The sequence below is a fragment of the Dermacentor variabilis genome, chromosome 3, assembly GCF_050947875.1.
Source record: "Dermacentor variabilis isolate Ectoservices chromosome 3, ASM5094787v1, whole genome shotgun sequence".
Taxonomy (NCBI): Eukaryota; Metazoa; Arthropoda; class Arachnida; order Ixodida; family Ixodidae; genus Dermacentor; species Dermacentor variabilis.
Window position 1 is genome coordinate 47,376,293 of NC_134570.1, and position 16,003 is coordinate 47,392,295.

Sequence of the window (16,003 nt, forward strand, 5' to 3'; positions counted from 1 at the left end):
TTCATCTTGGCCATCTCGGCGCTGGCGGGCTTGTCTGAATGGCGGTAAATGGCAAGTTCGTGTAGACTTGGCGATCTTATTCGTGATGATGCGACCTTGTAACACTGGAGCTGCCATGAAAACGAAAAAACAGGTGACGTTTTTAAGTTCATGCAGCTCCTGTCACTGTATGTCATTGCTTTGTTGTGAAACTTTTAAACCTTATCTGCGAATCCGCATGCAAGTTCGCGCGCAATCAAAGACGATTTTTACAGTTTAATCGAGGCCGTTGTCTGCATTTCTCGGCGCTCAACATAACACGCTAACTGAACACATTAAACAGAAAGAAAGCGGTGTTTTGTTAATTCTAGCTCGAGTGCTTGGGCGACAGCCGCTACCGGCGTTCCGGCTATGCAAGATCCCAAAGATCGCCTTGTCCATCTTATTAAATTCAGCTCTTGTTCCCTGCCAACGACAATTTTGAGCTTTACTTCAAAATTATAATAATATCTGACGTGGCACACCTTGAAGGTTGCTTGTCTGCGTTTAAGTTAATCTTTTATTTATTTAATTATGTTTGCGTTTGGAGGATACACAGCTACATAATTAACGGTATAAGAATCACCAGAGTATCGTAACAGTGACAGCTTGACCCAAGAAGTGTTGTTTTCTAGTGATGGACCAAGTTGACACGTTGGTTGTGACTGGTACGTTTCTTATATAAGTTTCGCACTATTCTCCCTGTTTGTGCGTGTGAACTATTTTGGATGATTGTGCTATTGTGGCACCCAATCTGCTGTGCGATTTTCATGTAAAATGGAATAGGTTGGTGTTCATACGGGAGAGTGAGGAATTGAAGAATGCGAAGCTCACTTGAGTTTTTGCGCTCTAGCTTTCTACTCGCTAAACAAGGAAACAAAAGCTAAAGAAAGAGCGGCATAATGACGTAAAGTAATGGTGACAAATGATCTGGCTGTTACGAAGTTCAGCTATAGCATTTGCATGGCTGCTCTGCTCGAGGTATACGGTGTGATCATGGCTGCGGTGGCCGCGTTACGAAGGCGGTGGAATGCAGAAACGTTCGTATACTTAGATTTCAGTGCCCGTCAAATAACCATATGTGGTCAAAAGTAATGTGGAGACCCACACTATGCCGTGCCTCATAATCAAGTCTTGTTCTCAGCATGGTAAAACTCCAGTATCTACTTTTGTTATTATGTGCAGTACTCGGGTACCTTCAAAAGACACATTCCAGTCTTGTACAAAACTTGCAACATGCCGTGTTCTATGATTGGTATGTGTACTGAGAAAAAGCCCCCAATATAGACGCCCAAATAACCTGCCATCCTGGTGCATATGCAGGGGAGAATTAGCAAGGTATGTGAGTTAGAATACACCATGGTTCACTAACTGAACTGCTTGCATCTTGCAACCATTGTACATCCTAATCCTGACATGTCTGATCACTGCTCATATTCATGTTTATCCCTTCCTTCCTGTTTTGTGGCTTGGCTTGAGCTGACTATATTTTTAAATATATTTCAGACATCGCTGTCCAAAGGCCAAAGACTGCTGTCTGGCTATTTCAATAAGGTAAAAATAGTTTCTAGTTGTTGCATAAATTTTGTCAGTGAGGCTCTTTGGAAACCATCTCACTACATTATGGCTATATTAGCCTTTAGGAAAACTGAAACACTTCAATCCCCCTTGTCTCAACTTCTTGCTTTATGTCTATAGAGTAGACAAATTAGATTTTGTTGATATTTTCATTGCTAAAAAAAAAAGAAGAAAAAAGACCTTCAAGCTCTGCGGCTTTTGCTACAAAGCAGAAAGGCTTTAATGGGCAAAGTCATTCAGCATTAGTGAAGGAAACAACAGGATTACTTGTACAGCTTTTGTCAAAAGTATACAGGCTACTTCACGCCTTTACCATAACGAGTATGTTTATGTGAACCAGATGCACACGGGACGAGTCAGCAATTCGGCTGACTGAGCCCTTCGCGATCGCGATTGCAGGAACTCGCTTCTGACTTGTCTAGGGAATGGCGGCACACAGTGTCAAGCTAAGACATCAGTGCATTTGAACTGGGTTTCCGGTTCCTACAGCTGTCTTAAATAGCTCTGTTTCATGGATCTTATCACTGCGACGAGGTTGCACTGCACAGTGTCTATCTTTGCCTTGTTTTGATACTGTTTCCACTGCCAACACGTAAATTGTGACATCACAGTTGTTCAGTGCAGGTATCAGCTCTGAGTGGCCTGAGACACTCGTGTTTACACGTGTTCTACAAGCAGGTCGGGCTGGGTCAATCTACCTGATGCAGTTCACCTGACTCAGCCCGACTTGATGCTCATTCGGCCTGACTGGCTAGCAGTTAAATGAACCCGACAGGCATATTCGAGCCCCACAAGCCAACTAAACTCATTTCTGTTGGGTTTGTGTAAATGCCCTGTATGTTGCTCGGCTGTGTGTTGTGGTTCCTGTGGCACTCCTGACACTCATGGATGCTGAGTATGAGAGGTCCTTTCATTCCCTAGAGAGCTTAAATAGCCTGTAGTAAGTATGGCAGTTATAGGCAGCGTAGCCTGTATACTTTTGACAAAGACTGTACCTATATGTAATGCATGGTAGTATTGTGAGTCGTATAGCTGTGCTCCTTCAGCTCATTGTAGCATAACAACGTGTAACATGTCTTCATGTAGTAGAGAAGTTTTGTCACTTCTGTCTCTAAGTGTACCTGCCATGGTGGTGTAGTGGCTTTGGTGTTGCGCTGCTAAGCCTGAATGCATGAAATAAAATCCCAGTCGCAGCGGTGACATTTCAATGGAGGCTAAATGCAAAAACACTTGTGTACGGTGCACATTCAAGAACCCCAGGTGGTAAAAATTAATCCAGAGTGCTCCACTATGGCGTGCCTCATAAATCATCTCATAGTTTCAGCACATAAAACCCCAGAATTCATTACATTTTGTAAGTGTAGAGGAGTATTAATAGAATATCCAGAGCAACCGCTGCCCTCTTTTTGTGTACATAAAATGCGCAACGTTGCATGTTTATGAGGGTAGCATTGTTTTTAACAGTGCATTGCAGTGCATGAGCATTTATTTCTTTCTCAAACATTCTTTTTTAGAGCTTGAAAGAGTCCACTTTGGGTGAAGCAAACACCGAGAAGAAAGGTTCACCTTCGTTGTCTCAGGACGTCATTGATTTGAGCGATGACGACGTTGTGCCTCCGACACAATGCCAGCAAGCCTGCAAGTCTGTGCTGACAAAGCGCACTGCCATAGGCAGGCCACCTGTAAAAATCCCACTCAAGCAGTTGGGCACAGAGACACTCACAGAAAGGACATTGCCAAAGCCGTTAAGGCTCAGGAGCTCGCCGGCCAAGCAATTGCCGAGGAGTGCATCTTCAAAAACTGATACATTGCTACAAACAAAACGAAAACATGAGGATGAAGTCGACCAGTGTGTGAAAGTTGACTTCAAGCGCTCCCCATTTGCTCAGAACTCAAAAATTGTTGCTGGTGCCAACGTTCTGCATTCCTTTCAAGTACTAGCAACAAAAGAAAACATCCCTGAAGAGAAAGCTTCCCTGCAGCAATTTTGCCAAGGTGGCTCAGAGAATCTGATTACGGAAAAAACTCGCACTAGTGATGAGAATGTGCAGGTCAACTTGACTTGTGGCGAAAATAATCCAGTAGATGATTGGGGACTAGATGATGACTTTGATTTTGGAAATGAAAGGTTAGTACACCTTTGATGTGTGGGAGCTTGCAGGCACAAAGTAACAATGTGTTGAAAACCGTGTTTCAGGACAAATGATTGTGCATTTTGGAACCATATTGTTTGAGGGAAATGCGAGCTCAGTGCATGAATTGTAAACCTCCTCTAAATTCCGATTTGTGCAGTACTCTGTTTCTGCAAGCCGTCTTGTGTGCTCAGATTGGACATTCCCCGTACGTTCCCATGATTCATACTACTCACTCAGACAAGAAAGTCATATAGGCTGCAGAAAGCACTACTGTGATTTGTGGAGCAGAATCTGTTTTCTTTTTAGAGCAAAGCTTTCTTTGCCAACCCTCCCAAGGTTTCCTAACCATACCTACTGGGTGCTGCTGCTGTCTAGCCAAATAGCTCACAGTTAAAAAAAAAAAAAAAATGTGATGGCATGCCCTATGGTAAGATCGAACCTCGGTCCCCTGGCACACAAGCATGATGTCCTGACCGTTAGGCCACAATCGTACGTACACTTCTATCATGTCAACACCTACTAGCTCTTTGAGATGATTGCCACACAGGTACACAAGAGCACATGCGTATGTGCCAGTTTTCTTTACACCAAAGACAAAGGAACGAAAACGTTAAATTTATAGCAATTGATTAACCGCTTCACGAAAGCTTCATTTCACATGGATTCCAAGCTTTGTGTTGGGTCTGCATAATTTTAACTATGATTATTATTGCAATGGGAATATGAGAGGAGACAACCACCTTTCAATTTGTTGTCTGCTTAGGTAGCTATATGCTCTAAGCAGTGTTTTCCTACAAGAGCTGGAGCTGTCTCATTGTTTCTTTTTTTTTCCCCCATTAAGGGAATGTTTTCTTCATGTTCGGAATTCACATACATGCAGTTGTGGTAGTCGGTCATCTGTAAGGGGTGGTTGCCATCCCATTAATTTCCTAATCTGTATGATTATATCCACCCGCCTTGGTGGTGCAGTGACATTGGTGTTGCGCAGCTAAGCCTGAGGTCGCGGGACTGAATCCTGGCTGCCGCGGCTGCTTTTCAGTGGGGGTGAAATGCAAGAACACCATGTACCATGCATTGGGTGCACATTAAGGACAAAATTAATCTGGCGTCTCCCACTACAGCGTGCCTCACAATTATATTGGGGTTTTGGCACATAAAAACCCCAGAATTTAATTTAACGTTGTTGTGATTGTATCTCTATAGACAGTATGTTTTGGCACATAACTTCAGGCTGCCATGTGTGTTGTTACTTTAGTAGCCACACTAAGCGGCATGTTACTGCACTGTTTTTCTTCTGCCTGTATTCAGATCACAGAGGCACAAACAGATCAAATAGGTTGTGTTGTTCGCAGTGATGTGGAACTATCAGTAAACTTACTATTGAACGTTTTTTTGAACAGTAGATAGGAGTATTGATAGTATTACCATATTCTGATATGAAACTATCGACAGTGTAACAAAACCTATCAATAGTAGTACCATTGTTCTCAATAGTAGTACCATTGTGTGTATTACGACAGTTCGCTATTGACAGTGTTATCGATAGACTCCAAGTCACGACTAATGGTATTGCTAGAAATTTTGTGAAAACTGACCAGCAGTAAAACTCAGTTCATGCAAATAGTAACAGGGAATGTCACCTAGTTTAAGTTGCAGTGTTTATGTGCATTACTTTGAGTGATTTTCCATTATCAATAGAGCATTATCAACAGTACTATCTAAAGTGTAAGTGATAGTAGTCTCGATATCAACAGTGCACTATATTGATAGTGTGCTATCGATGGTGGTATTGATAGTTCTTGTGCTATCACTAATTTGATAATGACTCTAATAGTCGATAACACTAGTTTTGCGTCACTAATTGTTCACCTGTAGCTGTGGTATGGTTTTCTGCTGCCAAGCGTGTGGTAGTGGGTCGTATCTTTTGTGGCATAAGTTCTGCTCAAGGGTTATTGATTTTCAGCAGGACAGCATAACTTTGCTCCAATCACTTGGATGAATTCATTCATGTGTAACTGTCATTGCAGCCTTGACTTTGACATCAGTGCCGTGCCAGTGTATCGCAGTGTGAAAGCTGTTGTAAGAGACATAAGCTATGCTACGCCAGGATGTGTTCACCTTACTGTCCACCAAACTGCATCACAAGAGGAGCTTCAATGTGTCCTGAAAGGTTCCTGGTAGGTCCATTCATACAGTACGTCTTTTGCATCCTCATGATCTGAAGTAGCCGTGATCTGAAGCCAGCTGTTCCAAAAAAAAGAAAGAATATTCTCAGTGCCTTGGCACGTAACCTGAAACTGAAGACTGCAGTTCAGACTTGGCATTGCAAACATCGCGCCACACTTGTAATTTTCAGGTTGTCAGATATGAGTTGCCAAGTTCTTTTTTAAGGACCCCTTGTTTTAAGACTTTCGGCCACAAGAATACCTGTAGTTACCTATTATTTATATATATATATATACTTCTTTTCTGTGTGCGTGTCGAGGACTGGGGTGCAGACGAGCAAATGCTGACACAAAGAGCCCGACAAAAGTGCTAAACTAACGGCTAAATGTTTAATCATGGGTGAAAATTACGGCAGAACTCATCTCACAATGGGTTTATCGATGGTAATGTGATAGCGTTCGAGTAATGTAGCAACACACTATTTATGAAGTCACATTTATTTCTCATCTGTAGTGGTCATTTCGAGACCTGCGTTACTTCGACTACATCCGACATACTCCGGTATTATCCCACTTTACTATAGCACATGCTTGCCAAGGTCGCAAATGGGCATGGTAGCATGATGATGACTGTATGATGCCAATGTAGTCGTGACGACGGAGTGACGTTACTGGAATGCCAGAGGAGGCATGGTGACAATGAGATGATTCTTAAATGATGGCGATGGTGTAACGACGACAGTACGACGATTACGACATGAGGACAACAGGAGGGTGATGGCAATATGACAACAGTATGAAAACAGGTGCATGACAGACTGACGATGATGGCATGACAACTGCGGCATAATCACGATTGAATGAGGACAGCGCAATTATGATAGAAAGACAAAGAAGGAAAGATGTCAATGACAATAGGATGACACCACTAAAGTAATGACGATGGTAAAACAAAAATGTGGTAACATCAGCATAAAGAGAGTAGGATGTCAAAGTTAGAATGACAATGGTGTATGACAATGGCGTATCAGCTGTGATGGCATCACGCCAATGGTATGACTGTGATGGAATGACAGAGGTACAAGGATAATGGGATGACGATGAGTGTACAATGACAATGGCGTGACAACGACTGCATCATAAAGCTTGTACGACAATGATGGTGTGAGGACAATGGCATGACGAGAGTTGGATGACAAAACTGGAATGATGGTGATGGCATGATGACGATGGTGTTACAACGGATGCATGATAACGACTCTGATGATGAAGCAATGATGATGACGCCACGACAATGGCAGCATAATGACAATTGACTAACAACAGCGTCATTATGATAAAATGATGGATTGGTGTCGATGGAACTACATAGGCGGCATGATGACAGTGACAGGAATACAATGCGATTACATTACTGACGTGATTATGATGGTAAGACAACAATGGTATGACTACTGTGTGAAGCCCATGGTGGGACAAGAGACAGATGACAAAGTTATAATGACAACAATGTGACGACATATGCATGACAATGGCTGTGTCATGACGACACAATAACCATGCCATGCAACAGTATGAAAACAATGGGATGATGACAATGGCATAACAGTGACTGTATCATAAAGCCTGTATGTTGATGTAATGAGAGTTGAATGACGAAGCTGGAGTGACGACGATGCAACAAGCACACTGGCATCGTGACCATGAGTTAATGCCCTAGTGGCCCAAACTATTAGACAAGTTGCACCACTGATGTGAAGACAACGGCATGGTGAGAGTCATATCACAAAGATGGAGTGACGAGAATGAAACGACTACGACGTCGTCACCAGCAGGCACGTACCCGGGGGGCCCCTCGCCACCCACGCCACCACTCCTCACACTCATTCCTAAAGCGCTGCCAAATCAATTTTGAGACTTGAAAGCTTTTCGGCGATCAACATTTTGCTGCCTTTTTCACTCCTTTTTGGATGGCGGTAGTTATCAGCATTTCCTGGGGTGTGAAGGCCAGTTTTCTGATCAGTTCAGTGCCCACGCTATTAACTCAAGATGCGTTCAGTCCTCACCATCTATTCAATGGTCATGTGCATCACTGTTGCATCATTAGTTCAAACTTCTTTGTTTAGACTGATCCGGGGACCAGGAAAGGGATTTGGTTCATAGTCAGCTCGTCTGTATGCTCATGGAACGAGTTGTGGCCGGAGAAAACGCCAGTTGCGTGTAACTTTTCCTTTTGCTTCATTATTTCCTTAAGTGACGGCTCGCCGCGATGCTGGCAGATCCTCGGAACCATATACCCACGATATGGGTTAGGCAAGGTGGAAAATAAAATAATGTGAAGCAGTGTCCATCATCCAACCCTTGAATAACCATTAAAACCATAAGTAATGTGACTGTCATCTGTTGCCTCATGTGGTTTTTCCGTAATTGTGCAGCACTTGTCGTGCAAATTTGGCAACTGGAAACAAGAGTCGCAAGGAGTGAATAAATTAAGTGATCTATTTAGGGAGAGAGCCGAGGCAACAGCCAAAAAGGAAGGAAAAGTGAAAGTTAACAAATTTACCCGTTTTTAGTGACAATATTTATGGATCAACATCTTTTTATTGAAAAAGGAAGTAGAGGAAATGCCTCTGGAAGTGGAGAATAATTCCGTGTGTTTTGAATGACGCTTTCTACAGTTATCAATCGAGCCGCCTGACATAGCCACTTCTCTGCTGTGCTAATGTGGGTGTTTTTCTAACCTTCCATGGTGGGCGCAGTGCGTCTAGAACCGCAGTGTCCTGCGTTCTATGCGGTTGTTTGGGACTGGTGGCCATGCACCGTTACACAACTTCTCAAGTAACAATACGAGTCGGTTTTGGCACTTAACTTGGTAGCGCAGCAAACGAGGGATCCAAAAAAACTGTGATTCTTCGGCAAATATATATTTCTGTATAATTCTTCCAGAGCTAATTCAAAAGATGGTACTAGAAATTTTTGTTTTACACTTTCGCTTGTTTACTTTTTCTTGGCAGGGTTCCTCCTGCACTTCTTTGGTACGCGAGTCCATTTGTTGTCGTTCCTTGTTTGCCAAGTAAAGGAGAGGTGTATCTCACAGGCGTATCTGTGAGGTACACCTTATTTCATTTCTCTTTTGCAGTTTTACACGTCTTTATGGCAAATGGTGGACATTATTAATATTTGTACTAGTAAAGGTTCCCCCCCTCATTTGTGTAGAAAAGTTACGTTGGATTGCCCCCCCCCCCCCCCCATCCAAGGAAAAATCCTTGGTACCTGCCTGACCACAAGCATATCCCTAGTGGCCCAAGCTGGTAGAAAACTTGGGCCACTGGGTCAGCATAAGAGAGTAGACTGGACGGATGGACGGATTCAAAATGGCCGAAATTGGCAAAGAATGATAGTCGCATCAAAACGTCAGTGTGTACAATAAGAACCAGGCGGGTGTGCAAATTTGCGTGCATCTGCATGGCTTGCCTTCTTTCTCTCTGGTAGGCAAAAATTTAAGACAGGACGTAAAAAAAATAGCTGTGAAGATATTTTCTGCAGCACCTGGCCGCTGTCTCCAAGTGTAATCAGTGCTCTATGCTGTAGAGATGGTGTTCTTACTTGGAGGTTATTGTCAAAAGGGCATTTAAGTATTCTGAGGCAGCAGTAGGCGATTGCAAAATATTTTTGTAACTAATATGACAGTAAACTTGTACGAAATTTCACCCACTTGATTTGATCCTCCAGATAACTTGAACAATTCACACAATCCTGTCAGATTCAAAATAACAAAAGGCAATAGTAATGCATCTTATAGACAAGCATAAAGGGTTTGCTGCTAGAAACAGCTTAAATAGCATAATAACATCAGTCAAGGGAAATGCACGTTATTAAGACTGAACCCAGGAAAATTAGAAGAAAGGAATTTGCTCAGTCTTTGAATTGCATGCCGTGTTCTGTCTGTTGCTACATATGACCTTTCTTTTTCTTCTTTTTTTTTGTTCATGGTGCAGTCTATATAAGTTTATATGTTCGTGTGAAAAGTTAGATTTTAATTGAAGGTTTAAATACCGATTACTTTCAGTAAATGCAGATAACACCTATCTTAGCTTTTGTGTACTGCTTGCTGTTGACACATATACTTGCTGTAGATGATGCTGGGAGGAAAATCAGAAGTACCCGCCGTGGTTTCTCAGTGGCTATGGTGTTGGGCTGCTGAGCACGAGGTCGCGGGATCGAATCCCGGTCACGGCGGCCGCATTTCGATGGGGGCGCAATGCGAAAACACCCGTGTACTTAGATTTAGGCGCACGTTAAAGAACCCCAGGTGGTCAAAATTGCCCGAGTCCTCCACTACGGCGCGCCTCATAATCAGAAAGTGGTTTTGGCACGTAAAACCCCATAATTTAATTTTTTAAAATCAGAAGTGTAGTGCATCTGGTTGCTGCATAAAAAGCTTGGCGGGAAGAAGTTATCCATCTGATGCTAGCACGAAGCTACAACAAAAACCTATATGGGTTTCCCAGAAAGAAAACTTTGCAGTTAGTAAAAAAATATTGTCCAGGCTTGGGAATTGGACCCAGGACCAGCACCTTTTCAGGGCAGTCACTGTGCTAACCGGCAGACCTAGCAGATGGCGGGGTGAGGCTAAATCCATTGACAACATGGAATGCAGGAGCACTGAATATGGCAAAAGTTCAGCACAAATTTGTGAAGTGGAGGAAGATCGGAGCTTCATGCTACTGTCCGATGGATGACAATTTTACCGTCATTAAACTTCCTCCACCTTGTTGAGTTCTGCAGAACTACTTTTTTGCTGTGAAAAGAACTCTGATACTTTGTTACTGTGTTGACGTTACTTTTGTTTTTTTCCCTTTTCCTTTGAAATCAGGCAAAATGAGAAGGTCTGCCTAGGTGATTTCATTTACATTCATGCCAAATTCGTAGGGAAGACTGCAACTATAGACAGCGAAGGTGGCCTCATTGTGACGAATCCCGACATGCTTGTGAATAGCACATCAATAATGGCCTCTCTGTTCTGCACTCGCAAAAGTGTGCTTGCGAGCAAGTTTAGGGACATCGATGGCTCCAATGTGACCATGCTTGTTGGCAGCATTGCTCACGAGTTGTTCCAAAAGGTGAGGCTCATTGACAGCCCTGTGGTTTCGGTGCTTATGAAACACCTTGTAAGTTGACCTGTCCTTACATTCAGGACATAAAAAGAGGAGTACTAAGTTAACCTACATTTGTAAATTTGTGCTCCTGGAATGTCAAAAACATTAGCTTCGCTGCATGGAGTTTGTAAGCCAGAAAAGGTGCCAAAGCAAAAGGTGGGTGGCAACACCACATTGAAGTTGCCTACAGTTACATCATGGATTTTGACAGCATCTGCCCAGGTATAAATATATAGTTTGATAATTGCATTCTAACTCGCCACAGTAGCTCAGTGGCTATGGCGTTGTGCTGCCGAGCTTGTCGTCGTGGGTTCGATTCTGGCTAAAGGGGGCACATCTCGTTTAGGCGAAATGTAAAAGCGCCTACATTCTTAGATTTAGGGGCAAGTTAAAAAACTCCATGGTCAAAGTTAATCCAGAGCCCTATCTATCTCGTGTCATCTTATTGGCAAGTCAAATCCCAGAATTTAATTATTCTCTCCCTCTTTTTTTTCTTCTGGCAATATGGATTTTGACAGTATGCCAAGCTATAATTACCATTATTTCGATAAACTGCGATTATATTGCATTCTAAAACAATTAATTGCTCGTTTCAAGAACACCCTCCACAAAGAAAAAGCCCAAACGCAGGAATATAGTCTAAAATCCATAATGTGATACTGACTTAGAGCACTACAGTTTGTGTGCAATATTTAATAATGGAAACATTGTCCATCAGTTTCTCTGCCAGTAGTTGACTCTTTTTTGCCATAGAGATGAAATAATCTTGAAGCAAAACTCCACGATTTCAAGCACATTTTGTGTTGCTCTTCAGCATCCCTTAATGGCAGGCTGCTTCGTTGTGAATACTGTGTATCAGCGACATTGCTTGTTGGCACGCTGTACATTTTTGGCAGTATATATAGCCACTGCCGTCTAATTGTCACTCACGCTGATCAAGCTTTGTTTACTAGGGATGACTCAGTGGCCAAAGGGAATTGTCAATAAAATAGCATTAGACAGTATCTGAAGAATTGGCAACATTTCATCTTGTAAAATTAAAATTTTCCTGCATTAAAAAAATCAATGAAATATGTGCATATTTGCACACGTACATCACTTTGTCTTTTTTTTTTTTTTGACCGTTTTTACTGTATAGCCACCGTGACAAATTTATCTTTAAGAACGTGGATGGGGAAGCCGTGCCGCGGTAGCTCAATTGGTAGAGCATCACACACGTAATACGAAGACGTGGGATCGTTCCCCACCTGCGGAAAGTTGTTTTTTCGTTCACTTTCATTGCCATTAATTTATCATTTCTTTAATTGATTTAGTAAGTACAAGTAATTTCCCCTGTGGTTTCCTTGTTGTCTTTGTTTGTTGGATTCTCATGATAAAATTTTATCTTTTGGCAGATGATGCTTCTACACATATCTAACATTTCAGAAGGTTGTTGCCAATTATACAGTGAAAAGAGATTTATCTATTGAGATTATGCACGCCATAATCATGGTGCTGTTGGTCGTGGAATTTATGTTAGCGCCAGCGATTTCGCTATAATGTATGAATAGGCACGTATAACTAGCTGATGCACTTAACCCGCAGATCAGATATTGACAACTGGCGATCGTGGTTGCCATTTTTATTCTGCTTCGAACGTTACTTGTTTTCTGGATACAAGTTTGTCCAATAAAGAAATGAGTTAAATTCATGATTCAGAGTTTTTTAATTGACTGGTTCTTCGCTGTCACTGTAATGAAACAATGTATATATTGAAATCTGTGGTGTTGGAATGATGCACGTGGGCAGTGGTTTGGCCCTGAATTTTAACATGTGAAAGTTCTCGCTATTATATTGTTTGTTATCGAGCTAACCTTTTTCACCAAATATATGCAGAGGGAGTATCAGGTATCATATCTAGGGGTGTTGCATTCAGCATTCATCTTTAGTGCCCCTTGAAACAAATAGGGCACTTAGACTTTTTCAAATTTACAGGCAGTGACCAGAAATGCTAGCAAGGATGAGATGTTGAAAATACTGAACAAGGTTCTCCACAGGAATGATTTCTTGAGTGAAATGTAAGTTTACCTTCATTTTTTATATAGCATCAGTACTCTGCAAACTGCCCATTATCAAGGTTCATTAAGCCTTGTGACTGCATTTTTGCGTACACAGCCATTGTGGGTAACTGAGATATTATTTGTTTATATATTATACATTTTTGTTATTATTGTTAGATATTATTATTATTTGTTCTTTGCATCATTGGTAGAGTTTTTTCTACTCCAAAACCTTGTGAAAAGTAATTAATACTATACGCATTACTTAAAGCAGGCGCAAAAAAACAAAAGTTGGGGGTAAGGGTCAGGACTGGATGGAGCCCTTGCCCTTCAGATGAATTCTTCTCAAAACCACATACACACTCATACATCAAGATAGATACGCTTATTTGGTGTGGTGCTGTATCAAAAGTATGTTAGAAGCGTGCTTCAAGCAATTGCTCCCTGAAACTTGTGTCTTTGAAGATGTGGGTCCGTGGCTTAGACTATGCTGACCATTTATAAGGGTTAGTCCACTTGGTGGATTTGGATCAAACTTCAGACATGCGGTGTCCTTAAAAAATTGGCATGGCAAAGCCAAAATATTCATTTCAACCACTGGCTGCCAATGTGCACCAGAGCAAGAAATCCTAGCAAAAGACTCGCCACCGTAACTCCATTGCCCTAACGATATGGGTTCCAATTCCGACCGCCACAGCCACATTTCAATAAATGCAAAACACGACGATGCTCTTGCATTTAGATTTAGACACATCCTAACAATCCCTAATGGTACTTAGTTCATCTCAGGTTCTTGTTGCTGTGTCTCTTACAGCCTAAGTTCTGCTATAGAACACCTGAGGACTCGTGGTGCATACTTTTCTTTGTCCTTGTTTGTTGCGCTACCCTCATTTCTCTATTTACCTTGGGACAAGCTTCGTCAAACAATCAAAAGTGTGAGATTTTTGCATTGCTTTGTTGAATGTCTGCATTTGCTAACTGTAGGCTACATAATGAAAGGCGATAGCACAGGATGTTAAGTACTCCTTCATGTATGTAGTTACGAAGGAAACATTTGCAGTGCTGTAGCTCAAACAAGTGCAGTCTCAAATTGTACATTTCTCAGTGGTTTTAAAGAATTCAAGATGCACTTCACTGGGCTCAATTTACTGGCAGCTGTGATGAAATAGAGCTCTGGGAGCACACAGCAAAGGCGTCTTCTTTCCTTACATTTTCTTGTAGGTACAGCCTTAACACTTCTGAGACTGAGGTGAGGGAACTGCTCTTAAAGCTTCTTCCCAATATATCACGCTGGATAAAGGACTACATGGGCACAAAGCTTCCTGCTGGCGGCAAGCAGGGCTTACTTGTGACCGAAGTGAGGGACATCGAGGACAATTACTGGTGCCCACGCCTAGGAATCAAGGGCAAAGTAGATGCCACGCTGGAGGTCAAGGTGCATAACCACCGCCAGCTGGTGCCACTGGAGCTCAAAACTGGACGACACACTTTCTCGTCTGAACACAAGGGGCAGGTAAGACTCTTTTCGACCTTCAGCAAACTTGAACAGTCAACTTGAGCTTGCAGTGCAGCAGTCGCCACTCCGTGTTATGTTAGCTGAAAATGCTTGCAGGACTCCAAGCTGTAACGAAAGCTCAAATTTGTGTAGAGATGGGAACAGGCACTTGTCTTTGATATTTGATGGTGCCTAACTTGAACGGAAAGGCAAAGTACCTGGGTTCACTACGAGGTGGCAGCACACTGCATAGGGTTTATATAGTATATACACCAGTCTATATGTCGTTTGACTATGTATTCTATGAGTATGGTATTCGGAACTAAAAAATTGTGGCGTGTCTTTGGCTGTCTCGAAGATTTGAAATTTCTCTTCTTCAGGTGATCCTATATGCAATGATGATGGCAGAACGACAGGCTGCGGGTGTGGAAGAGGGCCTCCTGCTCTACATTCGTGACTGTGTGGACATGCAGCGGGTGCCTTCCAGGCATGCTGAGCGCAGGGACCTGTTGCAGAGGCGCAATGAGCTTGCCTCCTACTTGGCTGATGCTACCGGTGTCTTGCCCACACCCATTGATAGCCAGCGCTTCTGCCCCAAATGCCCCTATGCCACAACATGTTCCATCTACAGGAGGTCTGTGATCTGTCCTCTCTTTTAAAGCATGCAGTTTTTTAATTAACCCTTAAATGTGCAGAAATTTGCAGAAAATAAAGGTTTACAGAAGCTTTTGTGGTAGCAGCCTTTGGGAGAAGGACACATGTTCCTTGTTTCTACTTGTTAGGTCATTTTGCAGTTTTGAAGATACTATGCCCAAGAAAACTCGTTCTTGGGCATGTTGGTGGTTTGGTTTGCCTTACATTAGTTTGATCAGCACAATGTAAGCAACATGAAACATTGAAAGCAATATAAACAGAGACAGATGATACTTGTCTGTCACTACTCTGTCTGTTTTGTGTTGCTGACGTTTCACCAAGCAGAATAATCTATAGCAAATACAGCAGTGCAGTCGACTTCTGTTAATTGGACCCCGACTAGACAAACAAAACTGATCAAATTACCTGGCGGGTCAAATGAAACAAGAGGCATAAAAGATTCCGAAACACATCGCTGATTAATTTGACCGTATCTGCCTGATTCTAACATGACCCCGAATCCATGTGTGCATGGCTTCTATGTACCCAAAGTAGAGGATTAACATAGAGATAACGTTGAAGCTCCTAAACAAAATGTAAATCTAACGCATACCTGATTTTTTTTAGTAGGTGGCCGGTTTTCTAAAGTTAGCCTCGCCACAATACAACACTGTTATGCGACAAAGCATACTAATGTTGCGAACACTGTTTTCGGCCCAAGTTTCCTAGGAAAAAAAAAGGCCCGTGTTAGAATCGGAATTGATACCGTAATCACACATCT

General features: G+C 42.3%; 1 protein-coding gene across 1 annotated transcript in view; it reads left to right on the forward strand.

The window, feature by feature from the left end:
- The window catches only part of Dna2 (DNA replication helicase/nuclease 2), a 26,484-nt gene continuing 10,481 nt past the window's right edge, over positions 1-16,003 (forward strand). Inside the window, exons 1-8 of the mRNA XM_075684947.1 lie at positions 1-133; positions 1,525-1,572; positions 3,111-3,724; positions 5,759-5,908; positions 10,773-11,019; positions 13,030-13,112; positions 14,316-14,607; positions 14,970-15,223. Of these exons, the coding sequence (XP_075541062.1) occupies positions 86-133; positions 1,525-1,572; positions 3,111-3,724; positions 5,759-5,908; positions 10,773-11,019; positions 13,030-13,112; positions 14,316-14,607; positions 14,970-15,223 (1,736 nt within the window). The 5' untranslated portion in view covers positions 1-85. The remainder of the gene's footprint in view (positions 134-1,524; positions 1,573-3,110; positions 3,725-5,758; positions 5,909-10,772; positions 11,020-13,029; positions 13,113-14,315; positions 14,608-14,969; positions 15,224-16,003) is intronic.